General features: G+C 34.2%; 1 protein-coding gene across 5 annotated transcripts in view; it reads left to right on the top strand.

Annotated features, from left to right (window-relative positions):
- The window catches only part of COP1 (COP1 E3 ubiquitin ligase), a 201039-nt gene that overhangs the window by 97877 nt on the left and 77796 nt on the right, over positions 1–25366 (top strand). For all 5 annotated transcript variants that reach the window (XM_032838827.1, XM_032838826.1, XM_032838825.1 and 2 more), the window contains one exon: positions 7911–8027. In XM_032838827.1, the coding sequence (XP_032694718.1) occupies positions 7911–8027 (117 nt within the window). The remainder of the gene's footprint in view (positions 1–7910; positions 8028–25366) is intronic.

The raw sequence follows: 25366 nt of genomic DNA, 5'->3' as shown, positions 1-25366 counted from the left end.
GTCAGTGTGGCATTAAGTTTATCAATTTTAATTATCTTTTTCAAATATTTAACCCTTGATTTTATTTTATTTTTATTTACTTATTTATTTAATTTTGCTTGTTTTCTATTTGTAGTTTCATTGATGTTTGTTCATTAGCTTTTTTCCCCCACATTAATTTTTTTCTTTGGGTGTGATTCCGTTTCTCTGTTTTATTAAGGCTGAAGTTTATGTCATTGATTTGAGCCTTTTATCTTTTCCAATGTAAATATTTCCAGGTATACATTTCCCTTTAAGCACCACTTGAGCTCACCCCTCAAATTTTCATATAATATATCTGTTTGTTCATTAACTTTTAAAAGTACACGTAATTTTTCTTGTGACTCTCTTGTTTAGTTTGCTTAAGATTTATAGCTTAATTCTAGTTGGAGAACATGTTTTATATGGCTTTAATGTTTTCATATTTGTTATGATTTGTTTTATGTCCAAAATATGATCTGCCTTGGTAAATATTCCAAGTGTATTGAAGAGTTCTCCAGTGTTCTCCCGTGGAGTATTCTGGGTCAATTAGATCAAGCTTATTGATAGTATCTTTTTGGTTTTCTGTATCTTTGCTGTTTTTGTTTGTCTTGTCTCCTTGTTCTACTGATTATGAAACAGGAGTGTTGAAATCTGATTTTATTTCTCCTTTCAGCCAGGAGGGGATGTTTTGCTTCTTCTTTTGTTTGCTTGGTTTTTTGAAGCTGTTTTGTTAGGGTCTTAAGCATTTAGAATTGTTGTCTTCATGAATTGACCCTTTTATCAATATATAATATAATTCTTTATCCCTATTAATATTCTTTCTTCTGAATCTACTTTTTAGATATTCATCAAAGCAGTAATCTCTTTTTCCTTTCCTCTGAGATTCTAATTACATGAGTGTTAGACCTTTCATTTTTGTCTTATATGCCCCTCAGTCATTGTTCTTTTTATTTTAATATTTTTTCTCTTTTTTACATTAAGCAATTTCTGTTGTTCTTTTACATCACTGGCTACTTTATCTGTTTACTTTCATTTTGATATAGATTCAGTCCAGTAAATATTTTATGTAAATTACTGTATTTTTTTCTAAAATTTCATTTGATTCTTATTTTATAGTTCCTATATTTCTACTGAATATTTCTGTCTCTCCATTAGCTTTAAATGTGTTTACCTTTACCCCATGGAGCACAGTTACAGTAGTTGCTTTAAAATCTGTTTAATAATCCCAACAGGTAGATTTTAGGATTGATTTTTGTTGATGGTATCTTTCTTTGAAAATTCTTCACGTTTTCCTGGATTTTTATATATTCAGTAATTGGTGAGTTGTATGTTAGGCGTTTTGAATATTCTTTAAGACTCTGGTCCTGTTCAGATTTTCTGGATAATGTTCTTTGTTTTGTTTTGTTTTCAAGCAATTGATCAGCAGTTTAGATAGTGACTATATGTTCTATATTGCTTTCTTTGTGAATGATAGTTCCATTGTCAGAGCGGTTTTCAAAGCCTATTCTGTGCTACATTGGTTTGTCTCATGCATATGCCAGTCAGAAGTTAATCTGGAAATTGCGTTGTCTTTTCAACTGTAGTTCAGTGCACAGCGCCTTTGTGATGCTTCTTTATGTCCATCTTACACATACAGAGCTCGTAAATAACTAAAGAATTAGTCCTGTTCATACACAGAATACTGGATCTCCTTCTCCAGTGCTTGCTTTTCCAGGTTTCTCCCATATTCTTTGTTTCCCTTTTTTCCTGAGGCTTTGTCAAGAAAGTTGAGGTTTCTCTATAGATGAGTTACTCCTTTTTATGACCACAGAGATGGAGTTTCTGTGGGAATATTAGCTTGTCATACTGCTGTAACTCTGATGGAAGCCCACCCAGGGGGTTGAGAGAGAAGAATAAAACAAATGAAAAAAAAAAAAAATGACCCTCAATCCTCTGGCTTGCAGGAATGCCCTTTTCCAGTCTTATGGTCAGAAACACAGGGATTTTCCTCAGTTTTTGCTTATTGAGGTGCTGATTTTGGCTTGCCATGGGTAAAAAAGAGGGAGAAAAGAAAATGATACTCTTACCCTTCTGCATTGGTTACTTCTTTTAACTTTTGAATGTCCTTCCCATAATGACTCCTTTTCCTTACTTTTTGGATTCCTCAGACATTTGCTTTTTGCTTTTGTTTTTTACATTGTCCTCAGAATAACCTCATAGAGAGATTGGCTATAGTGGGCTTACTTTGTCTTGGTTGGTACTGAGTCCCAAATGCATTTACGCCCATTTAAAAAATTTTTAGTGTTAGTAAATTATCACTCTTGGGAGTGTTTGGTGATTTCTACTTATAAATATTGCTTGTAAAATACTGCTTTTGTGGTAATTTATAAGAATGCTTTACATTGCTTTTAATGTATTTTACACATTTAGCATTTACACATTTAGCACACATAATATATTTTACATATTTAGCATTTTATATTTAGCGTTTTATATATTTTATTTTTTAACATTTTATATTTTTTATTTATTAAATTTTAATAGTTATTAGTGGATATTGTTTTTTCAATCCATAATACTAAGTCCTTATAAATGAAATTTTTGTATTCATGCTGTTACTTATTTATTTTATTTAATGCCATGTATTTAAAAAATAGTTTACTTTCAAATATATATGTATATACTTGGGTGTTAAACATGAATATAGCAGGCTAATAGATGTAGTATTTCTGTGTTGCAAGGTAATCAGGAAAGAATTTTATGAACCAATTTATAACTTCTTTACAAAAAATATATTTTCCTTTTCAAATACATGAACTAAGAATCATTTGCAGTAAATAACCATTTTTTTGAATTAGAATAATCACATTCTTTAAAATTTTTTTATCCCCAAATATGAATTTGAAGAATATTTAGGCTTTAGAACAGCAGTAGTTACAGGTTCTTATTCATTCCAGATTTTCATAGCTGCATACATTAATGTCAAAGTGATAAATTTGAAATTTTGACAAGTTTAAAAAATTAATTTTAGTTAATGGATCTGAATGAAACACTTCTTTTTTATCAAAGGACTAAAAAATGAATTGCAGCATAATAAATAGCATTCAGATAGTAGTTATCTTTCCTCTAATTTATAACTTTAGTCAGTTATCATTCCTATAAGTTATAACTTTACTAAATGTAATATCTCCTATATCCAAATGAATTTAAAAGGCTTATGTTAGATGACCTCCCAGGTGGCCCCAGTGATCTGTCTCCTAGTATTCTCATACTTTCCTCCCCATTTTTCCAGTCTTTGTGCTTGGTAAAATATTATAGACTTGAAGGTATGTTCTTCTGAAAATAGTTGATATAAAACACTGCAGCCTCTGTCTTCATCATTCTCTCTTTATATTTGGTTCAGTGTGGAGAAGCTAACAGTATTGTCATAAGCCCAAATAACGGGGCGCTTAGGTGTCTTAGTTAGTTAAGTGTCTGCTTTAGGCTTAGGTCATGATCCCAGAGTTCTGGGATCGAGCCCTTCGTTGGGTTCCCTGCTCAGCAGGGTGTGTGTGCTTCTCCCTCTCTCCCTCTGCACTCTCCCTGCTTGTGCTCTCTCTCAAATAAATAAATAAAATCTTAAAAAAAAAAAAAAACTCAAATGGTGGGGAACTGCATCCTCATGCCAAGAGCCATGCTGAGTGAGTTTGCAGTGGATCCTCTAGCTCAGCTGAATGGCAACCTCTCTGGGCCTTGAGACTCAGCCAAGACTGTCCAGCTAGGCTGCTCAGAGATTTCCTGACCCATGTGACAGTAAATTTTGTTGTTTTAAGTTGTAAGTTTTGGAACAATTTGCTGTGCAACAACAGCTAACTAGTACAACAAGGTCTGTTTTCTCTATTTGATTGAGTTTAAAAGAAAAACTTGGTAAATCAGTATTGTCAAAGTGAACATCTTCGTGCTTTATCTTTCATATATTTTAAAGATTTTATTTATTTATTTATTTGAGAGAGAGAGAGAGAGAGAGAGAGAGTGGCAAGCACAGGGAGCAGCAGGCAGAGAGGCAGAGGGAGTAGTAGACCAACTCCCTGGTGGGCAGGGAGCCTGATGTGGGACTGGATTTCAGAACCCTGAGATCAACCTGAGCTGAGGGCAGACGCTTAACTGACTGAGCCACCCAGGCGCCCCTGTCTTTCATATTTTTAAAATAGATTTTATTTATTTGAGAGGGGGAGAGAGAGAGACCAGGAGCATGAAAGAGGAGGGGGGCAGAACAGTAGGCCGAGGGAGGAGCAGACTCCCTGAGCCCAACGTGGGGCTGCATCCCAGGATCCTGGGATGATGACCTGAGCCAAAGGCAGACGCTTAACTGGCTGAGCCACCCAGGCTTCCTTTCATACTTGTTTTTATTGATTTATAAGATAGTACGTATGTCCCTCGGGTTTTCTGTAGTTTCTAGTGAAACAGCCCTACCCCATTTTACTCGATCTGTTTTCTGTAGCATCTAGGCAGTAGTTTAGAAGTGGGTCCAAGAGTATCAGATATCAAGTGTACTCATAATTGAACTAAAGACAGGCTTTTTTATGGTGTCAAACACCTGTGTTTCTTTTTTTATTTTTTTTAAATAATGATTTCCTTTTTAGGATGTTTTGGTGCAAATAAACATGCAATGGTCCCTGTCTGAGAAGCTCTAAAGTGTATACATACTGCATATTGTAATTGGTGCTGTTATTATAGATATTCAGTGTGTTTTATTTTTGGAAAAAATAATAATTGAATAAAAACTTAGAGACTGTTTAACTCCGATTTTACAAATTAATGGATGATAAACTATACCCATCTTCTACAGTAGTTGGGTTTTAAAAAATTTAGTATTTTTTAAAAAAAGATTTTATTTATTTATTTGAGAGAGGGAAAGAGAGCAGGAGAGAGAGAGAGAGGAGCAGACTTCCTGCTGAGAAGGGATCCTGACACAGGGCCCGATCCCAGGATTCCAGGATCCCAGGATCATGACCTAAGCCGAAGGTCCACCTTCGGTGATTGATCCACCCAGGCGCCCCCCAAATTTAGTATTTTGTAATGGGACTTAAGTAACAAATTCATTTTCTAAAGCCAGCTAGCTAGTATTCAGAACAAGTTTGTTTTTATTTTTAGCTTCTTACATTGCAACATGGTTTTCCTAACAGTAACTATTTTTTTTTTTTAACTGAAGTTCATAGGAGACTATGTATACAGAAGTGCCATGAGTTTAATTGCCTTAATTAGCTCCTCACCTTGAGGTTGGTATTTTAGTTTGAATTTACTTTTACTTTTTCTTAACAAAAGGTGGTTTTCACATTAAATATAAAATTATATATTTATTGATTTTTAATGAAATTTTTAGTGTCATTCTTTAACAGTAGGCATATTATTACTGATTTATATATGTTCTTCTTCTTTTGAGGACCATATCATTTATATTTGTTTCAGACATTTTCTTCCAAACTTTTTGTTGATTTCTTCTACACTTTACTATTTTACCTTTTATCTATGATATCATCTTAGGATATTTCATCATATCTGTTCTGGTAGTTTCCTAGGAATCCCACAGCAGCATTATCATAAACTGTTTGGTTTCCACAATAGAAATTTATTTTCTCACCATACTAGAGGCAAGAAGCTTAGAATCAAGGTGTTGATGAGGCCATGCTCTCTTTGAAGTTTCTAAGGAGGAATCCTTTCTTTGCTGCCTTCCCAGTTCTGGTGGCTAGTACCAATCCTGGGTATTTCTTGACTTGTAATTGCATCTAATTTCTGCCTTTCTCAATACATAGCCTTTTTAATTTGTACCTCTTTACCCAGCCCTCCCTCTTTTTATCAAGAAACCATTCTTTGGATTTAGGGTCATCCTAATCCATCCATCTTAACTTGACTACATCTGCAAAGACCTTATTTACAAATTAGGTGACACTCAGATGTACCTGGGATTAAGACTACAACATAGCTTTTTGGGGAATGTGGTTTAACTCACAACACCTATTTTGTTTAATAGTCAATAATTTAATAAAATGTATTCTTTATATATTTTTCTTATTATGCTGTAAATATTTAGTATATCTTTATTTTAAACTCTGGTTATTGTTTAAGCTTAGACAGTTATATCGAATTCTATCTAATCTAGTATCTTTTATATTGAAAATTATAATCAATAGTGCTTACCATTGTGACTTATTTTTAAAATGTTAATGATTACATTAACATTGAGAAAAGTAGCATGAAATTAACAAAAGACCTTCTAATTTAACTGTCGTTTTGTTCTAGTTCATTCCTATGCTTACTTATATTGAATTGTTATAAAATACTGATGGATAAACCTTGTTTATAAAGGTTCTTATTGATTAGTATTGGGATTATGGGGATAGTAGGTGCTCCATAAATATTTGCTGTGGATTAACTTTGGCTTGCTATTTTTTGAGAGTACAGCTCTACCACTTGATATTCTAATCTATAAATGCTGTATTTGACATGTGGACTTTTAATTATAGCTAGCCATTTCTTCTCAGATTGTATATCTTATTGCTGGGACAGTTGTATGTTGATTGGAATAACACATGGTTCCTATTAGAAAATAACATGAAACAAGACAAATATTGCTATTAAAAACTCTTATTCTTTTATTTTAATATTGAGTATCTTATTTTTCTCTTAGGAGACTAATAGATTGATTAGGTTGTAAGTAACTTTTTTAACGGTTAACTTTTATTCGGGATCCACATATTTAAAGAAACTTTCTATGGAATTCCACTTGTAAAAGATAAATTAACCCATTCACCCAGAAAATATCTATTCTTAGGAAATACCATTTTATAGAAGTAATAGTTGGAACCATTTTTACTTTTTTTTTTGAACTCCCACTTACAGATCACCATAATAGTATTCCCAAAAAGATTCTTAAATTTTACTATGCCGTCATCTTAATACTGGTTTTCAACCCAGATGCACATTGGAATTACCCAAAAAGCTTTTAAACAAATACCAGTACCTGGACCCCAACTGGGTATTGTCCAGGACAGGACATTGGGTGACAGGACATTGACACCCATTGAAAAGATGGGTAGGAAGATTTTTGTTCTTGTTATGGTTAATGTTCGTTATTAATTCTGATGTGTAACCAGGAGTATAACCAATACCTTGAAAGTCTGTTTTATATGTGTATTCTTTTGTCTATGAAGGCATTTTTGATGTATGATATAATCTGTGTTTTGGTACCTTACAAAAACAACAGCTCACTTTTCTATTTCTGCTCTGAGATCTGACCTTCTCTGATCAGTTTTTCTTTAATCTTTACAAATCTCAGTATATACCCTGGACTGGACCAAATACCAAATATTGAAACAAACATTTAAAGTTTAGCTAAGTAATTCTATAACATTACTTTAGACACACTTAAATCATATAACTTGAGTTCTGGCATAAAATTCTAAAACCATGGAATTCTTAATTGAAAGACAAATCAAGAACTGCTTCCAGGTACTTTACAAATGGCATTTGTATTCTGAGATATGTAATAAATATGAAAGTGTATTTGTGCATGCATGTTTGTGTAGCAGTGGGATGACTATATGATTCATCTTCCAACCCATGATACTTGAGAAAAATACACACCATTTTTTTTTTTTTTAAGTAGGCTCCATGCCTAATGTGGGGCTTGAACTCACCACCCCAAGACCAAGAGTCACATGCTCTTCTGAGTGAGCTAGCCAGGTGCACCATCCCCCCAATACCATTTAAAGAATACTGAAACAAATACACGTATATCTCCATATTGCTTTTTTTTTAACCCCTCTCTAAACTAAAATGTTTTGGATTAGTATGAAAAGGCAACTGTAGCAATAAGCAAACATTCTGGGTTACAGAAGCATTTGCTAATGCATTGTTTAATTCTTCTCATTTTTATTGTCCTTTACTTTTAGTGAAGCTATGGTCTACCAACCTAGACAACTCAGTGGCAAGCATTGAGGCGAAGGCTAATGTGTGCTGTGTTAAATTCAGCCCCTCTTCTCGATACCATTTGGCTTTCGGCTGTGCAGGTAAGAAATGAAAGCAGCTTTGTCTTCTTTTGATGTTGATTGCGTATTGTGGCTAGGATAAAAGATTGTAGAAGTATTTAGTGTGCCGTCATTACTCATTTATTACTATGCCTTAATTTTAGTATTCTGTCACCATCTTTCATACATAGAGATGGTTTGTTGATTATTTTTGTTGTTCCTCCAAGTCTTTGCATGCGTGAACTAATGCTTATTCACACACTTAGGTCGTAATGACATTTAAATGATTAAGCTATATTATACAGACAAAGGAATCAATTTTTTTGATTAAAGGAAATCTATTCATTCCTTTAAAAATTTAATTTATACATATATGTATGTATAACTTATATATATAGGGACAGTGAATGAGACAGGTAAAATCTTGCATCATGGAATGCATGGTAACATAGGAAGTTCTCAAAAACATGTTTGCTATTACTATAGCAAAGAATTTCTTGTTAATATAATTTTCTTAACTAGGGTGACCAAATGTCTGCCTTTGCCAGTCATGATTTATACTTACATTGTTATCATTACTATTAGTGCCTTCTTTCATTCTCAGAAGTGTTATGGGTTGGAAGATAAATCATATAGTTGCCCTAGTCCTTTGTCTTCTGTCCACTCCCCCTAATTGTTAACTAGAACAATAAATAGTAAACACTTGTAATTTAACTTCTGCATTAGGAAATCTCTTTGATTCTTTTTATATTGATAATCTCAGTTTTTTGAAGATAAGTTTGGCACCATATAATGAACACAGAAACGCCCTTAAAAAAGGAGAAGCATAATTTAAATCTTATTTGTTATTATAACCTTTCCTTATTTCAATTTATGTATTCACTTACACACTGACATAATTTCATAGTTTCAGTAAGGTACGGTCTAACGTGTATCTGTAGGTAAAATTCTCTTTCTGTTAGCATACAGAATTTTGTTTTTCCTAATCAAATGGTATTCTTTTCCATTTGAACCTATTATTTCCTTATTAAATCTCTTTTCTGTCACTGACTAGGCAAGCTGATTAATTTATCTCCCCAAGTTTCTTATCCTTAAAATAGAGATAATCCGGGGCGCCTGGGTGGCTCAGTGGGTTAAGCCGCTGCCTTTGGCTCAGGTCATGATCCCAGGGTCCTGGGATCGAGCCCCACATCGGGCTCTCTGCACAGCGGGGAGCCTGCTTCCCTTCCTCTCTCTGCCTGCCTCTCTGCCTACTTGTGATCTCTGCCTGTCAAATAAATAAATAAAATCTTAAAAAAAAAAATAGAGATAATCCTTTGGTGCTTTATGAAGATTATGAAAGGAAAATGTTATATACAAAGCTTTTCTAATATGGTATTTAGTAATTGTTTAGTTATTTTCATTATTAATACTTTATCATGCATTTAATTAAAATAGCTTATTGAGTTTTATTGTTATGTTCTATTTTATAAACACACTCACCATTGGCCATCGTGTATGAATTGAAGTTATTGTCAGTATTTAATAGGTACAAATACCAGATATGAACATCTTCAGAATTTTTTGTTCCTGGCAAAGGGAAACCTACTTTATTTATGTATTTTTAAATTTTTTAATCCAGTTTATTTTATTTTAATTTTAAAGTTTATTTACTTAAGTGGTCTCTGTACCCAATCTGGGGCTCAAACTCACAACCCTGAGATAAAGAGTTCCAAGGTCTTCCGACTGAGCCAGCCAGGTGCCTTAGGGAAACCTACTTTAAAAAAATGCTTTGCTCTCTGGCAGGCTGTTTGCCCTTACTGTTTTAAATTTTCATGTATTTCTTACTTAATTTTTGCATTTGCTTTTCCATGTATGCTTTAAGATTTATCTTTTTCCAATTCTAGAAAAATTCTTTTGGGATTCTTCTCTGAATTACATTTTATTTATTTGTTAATTTTGGAACCACTGGCATTATTAAGATAGTACATCTTCCCACATAGTTATATGGGGTAGTTTTCCGTTTGTTGGGATTATTTTTCTCTTACAATGAGATTTCATAGTTTACTTCATTTAGGTATGAGATCTTTCTGGTTAATTTTTTTCTCTGTCTAAGTTTTGGTTCTATTTTTTCTATTCCTTATTTTAAGTACTGTTTGCTAAAAGTAGATAAAAATTTTTAATATTTAGGTATATGTATTATATCTAGGCTCTTTATAAATGTTTCTTATTAAATCTAGTGGTTTTTTTGTGGAGTCTTTGAGTTATCTATTTATACTTGATAGTGGCCAAAATGATGTTTGTTTTTCTTCTTTTCCAGTGGTTTAATGCCTTCTCTTCTTACAATGAAGTGTTTCTATGATACTGGTGATAGTTACTTTCCTCATCTGTTTCATGTAGTTGAATGGGCTTCATTCTTTCACTTTGTAGGGTATCTTTTTTTTTTTTTCTTTTTTAAGATTGATTTATTAGCGTGAGAAAGAGCGCCTGCGCTGGTGAGGGGAGGTGTGAGGGAGAGAGTCCTCTCCACGTTGAGTAAGGATTGACCAAGGCTCAATCTCATGATTACCAGCTTGAGATCATGACCTGAGCTAAAACTAAGAGTCAGATGCTCAGCTGACTGAGCTACCCCGGCGCTCCCAGGATATCTACTTTTGGAAAATACTCTTTATTAAGTTCAGATGATTTCATTTTATTGTTTCTTAGGCGCAACTTCAGTATTTCATCAAGTGCCTGTATAGCCACAGTTGATACAGTCATGGGATTTAATTTGTTGTATGAATTATGTATATACATTTTCTGATATTGAATTATATTTGTGTTTGTAGAATAAACCTTTTTTGCACATAATGCAGAATTCTTTTGATAAATAGGTGTTATTGCTGGTATTTTTATATCTATAATCATAAATTTGATCTTTTTTAAAAATAATTCTAATCATTATTTTATAATTCCTAGTGTACATAAGTCTTGAACTTGTCTTGTTTAATTTATTCCTGAGTATTTTATTACTTTTTTTAATTTAGAAATTTTTTTTCCAAGTTTTTATTTAAATTCCAGTGGACATACAGTATTTTATTACTTTGAGATGTATTGTGAATGGAATTTTCTTAATCTTATTTTTGAATTGTTACTAAAGTTCAGAAATAGAATTAACTTGTATATTGATCTTGCATCCTACAATCTTGCTGGTCTTGTGTATTTTTTCCTCTTAGTTTTATTGTGGATTTCGTGGGATTTCTATATTTAGGATCAAGGTATCTGTGAATTAAAATAATTTAATTTCTTCCTTTACTATGCTAATGTCTTCTTGCTTACTTGTATGAGCTAAAAGCCCAGGTGTAATGTTGAATGGAAGTGGCAGAAGGAACTTCCATACCTCATGGAGAAAACATTCAGTTCTTCACAGTTAAGTGTGATATTAGCTCTGAGATTTTTGTTGATATCTTTATCAGGTTGAGTAAATTTCCTATCCCTAGTTTGCTAAGAGTATTTATTATGAATGAGTGTTAGATTTTGTCAATGCTTTTTCTATGTCTGTTGAGATAATCTTGTAGTTTTATGTCCATTATTATAATAATAGGGGATAGTTCATTATTGTTGTGGTTTTGAATGCTAAACAAACCTTCCATTCCTGGGAAAAATCTCTCTTAGCCATGGTATAAAATCCTTCTTAATATGTTGCAGAATTGAGTGTTCTAATGTTTTAAGTATTTTTGTGGTATTTGTAACTTTCTTATGATGTTTTCTGGCTTTGATAGCAAAGTACTATTGGCCTTATAGAATGAGTTGGGAAGTATTTATTTACTGAATGAGTTTGTAAAGGGTTGGTATTACTTCCATCTTTAAATTTTTTAAAAAAGATTTTATTTATTTATTTATTTATTTGAGCGAGAGAGTGAGCAAGAGAGAGAGCATGAGCAGGAGAAGGGGCAGAGGGAGAGGAGAAGCACACTCCCCACTGAGCAGGGAGCCCAAAGAGGGGCTTGATCCCAGGACCCTGGGACCATGACCTGAGCCAAAGGCAGCATTTAACAAACTGAGTGACCCAAGTGGCCCTCTTCTTTAAATATTTGATGGAATTTATCAGTGAAACCATCTGGACTTGGACTTCATGAGAATATTCTAAATACATAATTTAATTTCTTCTTAAAAATTCATTCAGATTTTCTCTTTCTTTTTTAACTCAGTTTTGGTAGTGACTTCCTCTCTGGGAATTTGTATATTTAATTTTTCTAATTTGTTGCAATAAAGTTGTTCCAACATTCTCTTATTGTTCTTTTAATTTTTTGTAGTGTTAGTAGTAGTGTCCCATCTTTCATTGCTAACTGGTCTTTTGTGTTTTCTCTCTTTTTTCTTTTTGGTGCGTCTAGTTAAATATTTGTCAAGTTTCTTCAAGAGTTGTGTGTGTATGAGAGATGCTTCAGACCAGAATATCCTGTATTACCAGTGTACTTAACATTGTTACCCAAACTTACTTGTTGGAAGGGTTAGAGATCTATAGGCTGAACCTCTTATAATGATTCTTATCTCACCATAAGTATCAGTAGACCAAGAGAGATGTTCTTTCTTTCTTATCCAATCCAGATCAAGATATGTTGAGTTCAAGTAGGTTATGCTGTTGCTATAATCAAGAGATCAGAAATCGTTTACTGTAACTGATACAAAGCTAGAGACTGGACATTGAAAAATTACATTAGAAAACCTCCACATCCTTACAGTGACGCTTGCAACAGAAATATCCAAAGCTGAATGACCACCAAGTTTCTATCTTTCAGATCTTACATAAGTGCTTCCCTGTGCTGGAAACTCATTCACATCTGGAAGCAGAACTTTAAGAGGATCTGGGCAATACAGTTTTTAACTTTCCATCCTCCATAGGCTTAAATAAGGTGGTAGGAATGGATGCCGAGGTCATTGGCCTTATCCAGCACAATGCAGTTTCATATGAGTTAAGGACATAATTTTTCTGGCTTTGAAATAGGTATTTTGTATCCAGGCAAGCATTAATGAAGCCAATAGTCCTTCCTTTATTCACTGCCTTTAATTCTGTCTTTTACTGATTGAAACATGCATCTTATTACTAAAACATATTAGAAAAACAATGACTTATGTTGTATCATTTTCATTTAGAATTGCAACATTTCTTAGATTGTAGACTATTGTCTAGATGTTTTTCTTTAAACTGTAAAACATCACTCTTTAACTGTACCATTTATTTTGCTACTGGGAGAAGTATAGGGTCATATTCCTGAGATTGCTTAATAAATATCATTTGTGATGATGAATTTGACATTAGGGGTGGGTTGCACATTTTGAAGCATTGCTTTTGGAGTTAGAAGAAATAGACAATGAATGAGTAAGCAAGCTACCCACAATTATGTTTTGACTCCCTGTTTCAAGGGCATTGTGGATCCTACCTACTGGGTAGTGACACATCTTGCTAATTCAGCTTCCCTACTTAACCTTCATTTAGATAATGTATTTCTATTTGGTACAAGTAATTCATTTCTCTCTCTTTTACTTTATCATTTACTCATTTACCTATTATTATAATATAAAAATATGTCTAGTTCTTGGTTTTTTTTTTTTTTTAATTGGAGAGTATAGCATGAAAAATCTCTTGAAGTATGGTAAAAGTTCATAAGCATTTCTTTTAAAATATCAAATCGTGAGTCATGGTCTCCTTGAAAATAGTAGACCATTAATTTTAAACTACTTTTTTTGTGATTAACACTGAGAAAAAAAGCTTTGAGTTTTATTTTAAACCATGTAAAAAATCTTAAGTACTGAGATTATCTGAAACATGCTTTTACCAGAAGACAGGATAATATTTTTAATGTAAACCTGAAAGTATAAGTGTTTGTTGTCTGTTACTTGATTACTACATGATGTTTTCTTAATAAGTAGAAAAAGGGGGGCACCTGGATGGCTCAGTGGGTTAAGCCTCTGCCTTCTGCTCAGGCCATTGTCTCAGGGTCCTGGGATCAAGCCCCGGATTAGGCTTTCTGCTCAGCAGGAAGCCTGCTGAGCCCTTCTCTCTCTCTATATGCCTCTGCCTACTTGTGATTTCTCTCTGTCAAATAAATAAATAGATAAAATCTTTTAAAAAGAATAAGTAGAAAAAGGTAAGAAAACAATTTCTCTCCAGTTTTCTTCTCTAAAGCCAGTTTGGGAGAGCACTATAAGATGAGGTTGAACTCAGCAATCTGTGGTTTTAAGGGAACATCAGAGTTGACTTGCATAATAACTTGAAGCATCTTGCAATTTTTAAAACTGAAATTATAACAGATAGGAAATATGCGTACTTATGTTATGTAATGTAATGTTATTTATTTGACAGAGACAGAGACACAGCGATAGAGGGAACACAAGCAGGGGGAGTGGGAGAGGGAGAAGCAGGCTTCCCGCTGAGCAGGGAGTTCTGATTCCAGGACTCCGGAATCATGACCTGAGCCAAAGGCAGACGCTTAACGACTGAGCCACCCAGGTGCCCAAAATATGGGAACTCTTAAGGCATTCTTTTTAAAGTAATAATAGTTTATTACCCCAAAAGTTAGTGATGTAAATCAAAGGTAAGGTTAGTATTATTCCGATTTAGGAGTGGTATTTATGCCAATAACATATTCACTGGGAAGGAATACTGTTTCTAGAACAAACAGGAATTTTGAAATATCTTCTTTAACTCTGTTACCAGTTAGCATTTTTAGTTTTAGTTACTGTAAACTCTTTGTTACTCTCTGTAAGCTAAATAGTTCATATGCATAAAAACATCATTTGTTTTCTCATTTTTTAAGACTTTGTAGTTTTTTGTCATTGGTATAATAATAACTTAGTTTTTTAAAGAATTTTGTTTTGTTGTTGTTGATACATTTATTTTTAAATATCTGTATTACTTCTCTTACTCTTACAGGTGCTTCTTTTTGCTTAAAGAATAAATATAGATTCCTTTGCTTCTGTTCTAAGTCCTCACGATTGGCTTCATTGTTCTTTATACGTGACTCATGTTGTTAACTCTGAAAATTTTTACTCAGAAGAATTTTTTTTAAAGATTTTATTTATTTATTTATTTGAGAGAGAAATCTTTAAAAAATAAAGAGGGAGGCAGTGCCTGGGTGGCTCAGTTGGTTTAGTGGCTGCCTTTGGCTCAGTTCATGATACTGGGGTCCTGGAATTGAGCCCCGCATTGGGCTCCCTGCTCAGCAAGGAGCTTGCTTCTCCTTCTCTCTCCGGCTGCTGCTCCCCCTACTTGTGCTCTCTGTCAAATAAATAAATAAAATCTTAAAAAAAAAAAAAAAAGATAAAAGCGAGCATGGGGAGGAGCAGAGAGAGAGTGACAAGCAGACTGCACTGAATATAGAGCCCAGTGCAGGGCTTAATCCCACAACCTCAAGATCATGACCTGAGCCAAAAACAAGAGTCAGATGCTAACTGACTGAGCTACCCAGGTGCCCTAACTCAGAAGAGTTTTTGTAAAGCTTTTTCCATAAAGACTTCTGATTCTGAGTACAGCTGTTTGAGGCTATTTTATATACATATCTTCTACTTTTAAAAATTGATGTAATCATTTAAAATTGTGTATATTTAATTTACAAATAGTACAAGATTATTTCCCCATTCTTAGCTTTCAGATGTTAACGCATAAAGCTCACGTTCTCATTCACCATGCATCATTACACTGCTTCTTCAGAGGTGCTCTTGTTAATAGTTTTGCAGGTGTCTTTCCACAGATAGATAGATGAAGCATTTCTTGAGGAGGCCAATAAGCGTTTTTCTTTATTTAGAACAATATATTTTTTTCTTTAAAAATTAGGCTTGATTCGAAAAGATGGACATTTATGCTATATAAAACACAAGTTTAGAGTATTTTTAGATCTCTCTTCTATTCCCCCCACCCCAAAATATGATTAATTCCTTTCAATTTAAGAAGCTGGTGTTTAGTTTAAGGGGCTATGAAACCTAATTTAATTCATTTTTTAAAGTTAACATGGAGAAACTTGAGTAAGGTAGATTTGTAAGTGCTGGAGATGTCTTCTGTTCTATTTTCCCATCATATTTAAGTAATGGGAGAAAAGTTTTAGGCTTGCTAGTTTTATAAATCTGCCTTGTCTTTTATACAGCAGCTGCCAGTGGGAATGATATCTTTTCCTTCACATTTAAATAAATTTCTGAATATTTATTTAATAAATTTGGATTAGTGCCATAGCACTCATGAATATTATCTATTGTAAGTAAGGGGGCAGGGAATGAATATTAAGGACATTCTATTTTCAAGTTTCCAAATAATTTGAGTGAACTCAAATCGAAGTGACATGCATATAAAGCCAATACTATTCAAGAAACAAAGTATTGTATTACTTTGTCATACAATCCACTTTTGGGAGTGCTAAAGTCTAAAAACAACTTTGAAGTACCTAGTGGATCTTTCCTCTATTTATGTGCCTTGTCTTCCAGCCTGTAAGTAGCATTGTAACTACAAGGTATTTTTAAAAATGGACTTTACAGGAAATTTTGTATTTTTGTTAAATGCGGATTGATTGATTATTTGAGTTTGAGGTTTTTTTCTTTTTTTTTAAGATTTTATTTTTAAGTAATTTCTGCACCCAATGTGGGGCTTGAACTTATAATCCCGAGATCAAGTTGTGTGCTCCTTTGACTGATCCAGTCCCATGCCTTTAAATGCGGAGATAATTAAAGTTAGGCATCTTTTCAGGTGTTACTAGTTTAATAGATGTGATCATCATTCAGTTTTTGAAACTAATACTGAGTAAGCACTAGAAACACTTGGGAAGTATGAAATATATGATTTCTTAGGAAGCCAAGAAAATAATAGAGCCAAGGTACAAAATCCAAACTTACAGTGGTGTGGGGGAAAGGAATAGACTATTTGATTAATCCAAAAAAACAGGAGAGGAAAGAAAAAAATAACATAAAATGTTTGGAGTAATTAAAAAACAGAAAAGCTGATGGAGATTCAAATATATCTAATTATGGTAAATGGAAATGGCTTATTCTCTCCAAGTAGAGAAGGCTGGGATTAACAGACTAGTTAAAATCTTTAAAATGTAGTAATATACTTTTTACAGGGGATGCATTTGAAACAAAGTTGAGCAATGGTAAATAAAAACAGTTTTATTTTGGCACGAGATTAATAGACTGGTGGAACAGAGCTAGCAACAGACTCACAGATGTACTGACATTTGATACCCAGCAAAGACAGTTGTTTGGGAAATAGAGAATTTTTATACTCTGACAGTTGTTTTTAGAAATTTTAGCTCTACCTCATTAAATATACAAAATCCGTTGACCAGGTGACTTAAATGTGAATAGCAAGACTCCTGAAGTATTTAGAAGATAATATGAGAGAGAATATCTTCATGATCTTGTGTTAGGGAAGGCTTTAAGATACAAAATTATAAATCCTAAGTGAAAGGTGGATAAGTTTGTCTACAATAAAATTAAAAACTTTTGTTCATCAAATAACACCTGAAAAAATAATTAAGAAGTCGCTAATTGGGGAAAGATACTTAGAATACCTCTAAGTGACAAAATATTGGTGTTCAGATTTCATGAAGAACTCTTTCAAATAAATAAGAAAATGATAATTACACCCTACAGCTTTGATATTCGAAATGCAGTCTGCACAGCAGTCAGCATCGGGATCACTTAGGAGCTGATAAGAAGTCTACTGAATCCGAATTTCTGAAGGTGGACCCCAGGAACCTCTTTTTTCTTTTTAGCGGGCTCCCAGATGACTCTCTATGCACTCTGAAGTTCTAGAAATCTCTGCCCTAGAGACATACATATTTAAGTAATGTTTATAATAGCATTGTTTGTACATTTATACTGTGAAACATTCAGCGGTGGGAATAAATGAACTGCAGCTCTGTGAATCCATATAGATGAATAGTGAGCATAATGTTGAATGGAAGGAAGTTACAGAAGAACACATGGTATAATTCTGTTTATAAACATGCAAAACAAACTATTGTTTAGGAATATATTCATTGGCCACACAGATACGTAATTCAACCATAAAGAAAAGAAAGGGGAATAATTACTGTGTCTTTAATTATAGTGCTTACTGTCAGATGGAGGAAAAAATGTGTCATACAGGCTTTTAAGATTTAGGAATATTTTATTTGTATCTAGCGTACTAGTTATGTGGAGTTTGAAACTTCACATATGTTGTATGGACTTTTCTGTATGCAGGCTATTTTTGCAAGTCACAAAGTTTTTTAAAAAGATGGAAAAAATGTAAACTAAACAAATGCTAAAAATTTAACATATAAACATTTATAGAAAATACCATTAAATAGTTTATTTCTCTTGGTGACTTTGAAGATATTTCCATAGAAACTTCTTAAAAAAAAAAAAAGATTTTAAACATCTATTTGATAGAGCAAGAGAGCGCAAGCAGTGGGAGGGACACAGGGAGAGGGAGAAGCAGACTCCCCTGCCAAGCAGGGAACCCAGTGTGGGGCTCCATCTCAGGACTCTGGGAGAGTGACCTGAGCCAAAGGCAGATGCTTAACTGACTGAGCCACTGAGATGCCTCTTCCGTGGAAACTTTTTAAAGTTGACTGATGTTTTGGCAGTTATAAGTGAACAGATATGGTAGTCTCAAGTTTTTCTTTGTAAAAGATTGAGACTTTATCAAAACTATTCAGTTTTTGTTGTTTCCATTCCCCGAGGTTCAGTAAGGTTTCAGGTTCAGCTGTGCCATTTATGTTTTTTTGTTTGTTTGTTTGTTTTGGTAAGCACCTACAGTTAGGATGAGTTATATTTAAGGAAATGATTAGAATAAGTCAAGTGCTAGAGTAAAGCAAGACTGCCGTTGTTTATTCAAATATTTACTCAATAGGGGAAGACAGTTTTTATACCCTAATACATGATTTAATGAGAGAGTTCCAGAAAATGTGTCTTTCCTCATTGGGGTTTTAAAAAGTTGGCTTCTATGTGTGACCTACTGTTGTAGATTATTGAAAATCCGTCATATAAAATACTTTAAATATTTTGAAAACCCCATGTTAGAAAATTGAATTTTCTGAATTTAAACATTTATTTGGTATTTTCACATTCTGTTTGCAAGGTTAGATTTCTTTTTATATACTGAACACAGTAGAGTGATGAATCATATAAGTTACAGGTTATTTCTTTAGTGAGAGAATTAAAATGAAGATGGAAGAAGTTGCTGTGTATTGTCAAGTGCTGTGGCAGCAAATATAAATTTGGCCAGTAGTATCTGAGTTACAGATATTCATTATATACTCTGGTTAAATATTTTCTTAAGGGGTTTAATTGAATTGTGACCAGTCTTCCTCCACCTCTTGTGCTCCTATGTTAAGATAGAATATAGATTGCCCTGTCAGTAATGTAAACCAGGAACTTGGAAGCCTATCTAAACCAGCTTTCTTTCCATTTATTGATTATTATCTGTTTGTAACCTTCTAATGCATAAATATAGTGCTTACAACTGTTAAAATTTTAAGTCACTTCTTCCTCTACTAGTGGTTCTGAATTAATCTTAAGGTATATAAACCACATTTTAGATTCTGCTAATTTTACTTTAACATCAGAGCCAATTTAATTAGTCTCTTTTCATCAATATTAAGCTGTTGTAATGCTGAAAGATTTGTTTTAGATTTTAACATTGATAATTAATTGCATTAATGGTCTCAATTCTTTTTTTTTTTTTTTTTAAAGATTTTATTTATTTATTTGACAGACAGAAATCACAAGTAGACAGAGAGGCAGACAGAGAGAGAGAGGAGGAAGCAGGCTTCCCGCTGAGCAGAGAGCCCGATATGGGGCTCGATCCCAGGACCCTGAGATCATGACCTGAGCTGAAGGCAGAGGCTTTAACCCACTGAGCCACCCAGGCGCCCCAATGGTCTCAATTCTTGACCTCTTCCTGTATCTGTGTGCTTTGCCATAAAAGAGTGCTTTGTCATGGTGGGGAAAAAACCCTACTCTTGACTGTTTGGTAACTTGCTTTGGCCCAAGTGATGTTAAGTTGACATTGACTAGAAGTTTGAAATTTGCTGGCACAGTTGAGCTTACTTGCTCTTGCTCCTGTGTCATCACCATGAGGAGAATGTGCTGAAGTAGCTGCTAGTCCCGGGGGGGAAGGCAGACACTCAGAGTAGTAATCTACTTGTCCAAGCCAAATCATTCAACCTCCAGACACGTAAACAAGCTATACTGAAATCAGCCAACCCTAAGCTATCCCTTATTCTTTGAGAATTAATGAAGATTCTGTGCTACTAAATTTTGGAATGGTTTATTATCCAGCAGTTCCGTGGTGGCAATGGCTGATTAATACAGTGTTCTATGAAATTGTATGGTATTGAATGAATAAAGGCCATTTCCCATTATCAAGACTCTAACTAATCATCTTCCATCTATAAAAAATCATTAGATATAAATTAGCAGTGTACATACAGCCAACTGTGTCACCTTCAATGGCTTCCACTTGTATGAAAGCACAGAAAAAAAAATCTACATAAAATTACTCCAGTACCTTTAGACACGTTTTAAAAAAAAAATCTTCATGTATGGAAAAACACACATAATGCTTGTCATTTAATGTAAAGCAAAAGTCTTCAGACTGGAGTAAGAACATCTGATGGAACACTAAAAGTATTGCAGGTGTGTGTAGAAACTTAAATCCAGTTTTGGATTCCAGAATTTCATGTGTCTGTTGATATGCCTGACATTGACATTAGGAGGTGTCATGCCTATTCTCCTTTCAACTTCAACTTTTACAATCGTTGCCACCCCCCCTATTTTCCAAAAGAAGAGCGTATCTCACATCATCATGAATTTTAATATGGTGCATTGTTCCAGGCTATAAAAACCTCAGGATTATCGAACTAAGGGATGGTTCTAAGTTTTGTTACTAGTGTAACTGCCTATCATTCTTTGTTTAAGAGTGAAACGTAGCATTAAAGAAAGTATATTTTATACCACATTATAGTGCTTTTACTTTAGATATTGGTTGAGTAAAACAGTGGAAGTGTTTTCTTTAAAGGACTTCTTCTGAGTATTGTCCAAAAAAAAAAGTATGCATTGTTCCTTATTCTCTCATCCCACTGGTGGAAGCAAAGCAAAGAGCCAATTAGCACTATGTACTGAATGTGGATCTTGTTATTTCAGTTGGGCAATAAGCCTTGTCTCCTATTTATCCATTTATCTGTTAGAGAATCATAATTTATAGGGATGCATATTAACACTTTAATTTGAATTCAAAAAGATAATCTGACAATAAGTCTTTTTAATATGTAAGTTGATGAACCAAATCTATGCTCTCAGATTTTGACAAAAAATACATTTAAAACAAAACAGCACAAAAGCAAAAGTAAAATAGCATACTCAAAACACTTTGCTGGCTAAGTTATATTAAAATTACAGTATCTGGGATTTTTGCAACCTTTCTGAGAATATGTTAATAATAGGTATAATTAATACTGATCCATATTCCAGTATCTGCAGTATGAAAAATCCAGAAAGCTTTGAATATCAGAAATTCATTGCTCATTTGATGGCATCAGATCTAAAGCACATAGATAAGGATATATCCTACCTGTCTATTTGCATACAGGATACTGACATAGACCTTAGGGGAGTATTGCATAATAGGAAGCATACTTCCTTTCAAAATCAGAAAAATTAAGAATTATAAAACTTAATCTTTTCTAAGTGCTTGGGATAAAGGATTGTGGCCCTGTATATTTGATTTGATGTTGGTAAAACCATTTTAGTTCTTTGCAAGATTTGTTACTTTCAATTACTCTTAATTATTAAGTAACAGATACATGGTTCCAAATCTTTATATTCAATAAAATTGAAGGATGGTCTAATCAAAATGACAGATCATTAAAAGTATTTTTTTTTTAAAGATTTTATTTATTTATTTGACAGAGAGAGATCACAAGTAGACAGAGAGGCAGGCAGAGAGAGAGAGAGAAGCAGGCTCCTTGCTGAGCAGAGAGCCCGATGCGGGACTCGATCCCAGGACCCTGAGATCACGACCTGAGCCAAAGGCAGCGGCTTAACCCACTGAGCCACCCAGGCGCCCCTAAAAGTATTTTTTGATGATAGATTACTATATGATTTTTCACATAAACTTGGGTTTTAAAACAGGAAACTTTCCATATCTGTGACTATATCTATGGAAATAAATGAACAATAGGAATAGATTTAATGCTGAACAATAAGGATAGCATCCTAAGAGTATATAATATTTATTTACAGTTACCAGAACAAAATGGCGACAGAAGGGCTCAGGAAGAGGGGAGGCCACAACCATCTTGTGAAGACATACATTTTCAACATATTACTTTTGTTTAATAACATAATTATCAAAATATGTTGTATTATTTATCAGTTGTATACAACTAATTTTAATGATAATTCATATGGAAATGATTTCTTAAAATTAGAGCATTTTGGTCAAAGGAAGGGGAATTTATATAAATACACACCTATTTTTTTTTTCCAGAGAAGAGAGAATAAGTAGTATTAAAAGACTGCATGAAATCAGTTGGATGAATTTTATTTTTCAAGGAGAAAGTGAATATAAATTCAAGGAAAAGATTATATAAAAGTTTTCCATTATTGAAGAATAGGTTATTCAGGTATTTTTGTTTGTTTAAAGACGATGTTGAATATCAAATCTCTGTAGTGTTTAGATGTCATTAGATACACTGAATTCGTATTTTAAAATGTCAGTATGTAATATTGATACAAATTACAACTTGCAAATATTTATGTGATGAAAATTTTTAGATACTGAGTTAAAAATTTATGAGATGGTAGTTTTTCAGTATTCTTTTTAAGTAGAAAAGTAGAAGGCGGGGCGCCTGGGTGGCTCAGAGGGTTAAGCCCCTGCCTTCGGCTTGGGTCATGGTCCCAGGGTCCTGGGATCGAGCCCCGCATTGGGATCTCTGCTCAGTAGGGAGCCTGCTTCTCCTTCTCTCTGCCTGCTACTCTGCCTATTTGTGGTCTCTCTCTCTCTCTCTTTCTGCCAAATAAATGAATAAAATCTCAAAAAATAAAAAAAAATTAAAAGAAAAGTAGAAGGCTTTGAATCTACCCGATTAATTAATTGGGGGAAAAGGAGAGTGGATATAGATGGTTGAGAGTCAATGAATGGCCATTACTGGTCAAAATTAGGTTCTAGCTAAATGCTTTAAATTTTTTTTTTTTTTTAAGATTTTATTTATTTATTTGACAGAGAGAGATCACAAGTAGATGGAGAGGCAGGCAGAGAGAGAGAGAGAGGGAAACAGGCTCCCCGCTGAGCAGAGAGCCCGATGTGGGACTCGATCCCAGGACCCTGAGATCATGACCTGAGCTGAAGGCAGCGGCTTAACCCACTGAGCCACCCAGGTGCCCCTAGCTAAATGCTTTAATGGGTGGATTCATTTTTAAATAAGTTATTGTACGGTGTTCAATGAAAAAATAAGATAAATTTGGTTGTAAAGAAAATATTTTCTTTTATGACTAAATACAGTTTTGGTAAGATGTGGGCTTTTTTCATAAATTCATACATGAGTCTGAAAACCTAGACTGTACTATTATAGAACCATCTATGAGTATAGAAAGAAGTTGAGCATCTCAGAAACTTCTTTTTTGCCTGTACTCGCTTGCTCATGCTCTCTCTCTAGCGCTTTTTCTCTGTCAATTGCTTTCCCTTCCTTTTGTTTCTCTTCCCTCCCTCCTCTTTCTTCTTCCTTCTCTTTCTCACTTTCTTCCTATTTCTCCTTTTCTCCACCTTTTCTTATCTCCCTCCTTCTCTTCTGTCAGTCCCTGTCTTTCTCTGTCTCCTTCCCTTCTTCCTCTTCCTTTCCTTTCTGTTTTTTTCTCTAGTTCTGCCTGCCTCTCAGTCCGTACCAGTCATTTTCAAACCCACGTTTGGGTTTCTTTCCCACAGTTTACACATCTATTTCCTGATTTTTTTTTCCTCACCACCAGTTCACTCTTTAGTTCTTGCTAAGTCTCCCTGTTAGGTTTTGTTTTGTTTTTTTTTTTTACCATGCCAGACAACTAGGTAAATACCTTTTTCAGATTACTAATCCAATGGAGATACCTGAGATATTGCTGACAAAATATTTTTCTTTGCTTTCCATCAGCTTAGAATTGATTGCCTTGTATTTATTCTTTTCCCTAGTCATTTTATCAGACTTTATTTCTAACTGGCTGTATAGTGATACTGATGTCAGTGTGACAGCCAACTGATTGTGAGACCAAGGTTGCCAGTATATATATTAAAATTTCTAGCCGGAATACTTAAAAAATGCTACTACAATGTAAAGAAGGGAAGATGGAGCTATTACTATTATAGACTGGTATTAATGAAAAGGAATACTGCACCAGGCAGAATCAATGTAGTTTTTTTGTAAGAATGCAAGAATTTAGGATGCGTGCTTCATAGATGTGATAAGAAAATATTGTCAAAAGGTAGGCACTTTGGGAGTTCTACTTCTGCTTTGTATGTAGAAAACCACCAAAAAATGTTACTCTCATCTTAAAAACAGAACAAGCTATATGAGCTACAAAATTATAACTTTTCTTGACCCCTGTCAGAGAGCTGAGGTCTCAAGGCATGGGAACTGAATTCCAAGGAATGACAAGCCCCTCCAAGGAAAGATGGGACACATGAACTATTCACCATTTGCAGACCACAAGAGGAAGAAGTAGCCACCATAGAAGCTGGTAAGAAGAAATGAGCTAAAATTGTAATGCATTCTTAAAGACCAAGTATGGGTTGGCATATCTTTATGCCCGAAATACAAGGGGAGTGCACGCTTAACTCATGTACTCTTCTCCATCTCCCTCTACTGGCTGCTAGCAAGAATGAATGGGTCAGGGCAGTAGCCCACATCAGGCACGCAGGAGTTCACAAAGTAATCAGTCCCTACTGAAAGACCAGCACAAAACTTCGTTTCTCTGGATCCTTCCTCTTCTGCTCTTACAGAGCAGAAACTTTTTAAGCTATTGGAAGAGGAGCAAGAAAGCTTCTTGGCCCAGGATCCTGCATCAGCACAAACCAGAGATCTACTACCACTGATGAAATGACATGAAACCCTCTCTTGCCTAAAATGTGTGTCAGATGCTGTGTAGAATTTGGCTGCCACAATGGTGAGGGATTGGAATGCTAAGAAGACCCCCGTACTGGAAGCTCAGACATATGAACCCTTCCTAAGACTCAAGATGAACCAGAAGAACTGAGATCCTCTGTTCCAAACAGAATCCTACTACAAAAAAACAAAAACAACACAAAAAAACAAAACAAAACCAAAAACACACAAAATGACAACCACCCCAAAACAAAACAAAAAACCCAGAACAACTTAGAGTCATTTACCACTCACAGAGGGATAGTAGCATGGAGAAGG

Source organism: Lontra canadensis, unplaced genomic scaffold (genome assembly GCF_010015895.1).
Source record: "Lontra canadensis isolate GAN:19392208 unplaced genomic scaffold, GSC_riverotter_1.0 scaffold106, whole genome shotgun sequence".
NCBI lineage: Eukaryota > Metazoa > Chordata > Mammalia > Carnivora > Mustelidae > Lontra > Lontra canadensis.
The sequence above is the reverse complement of the archived record's forward strand: the minus strand, read 5'-3'. Positions and strand labels throughout refer to the sequence as shown.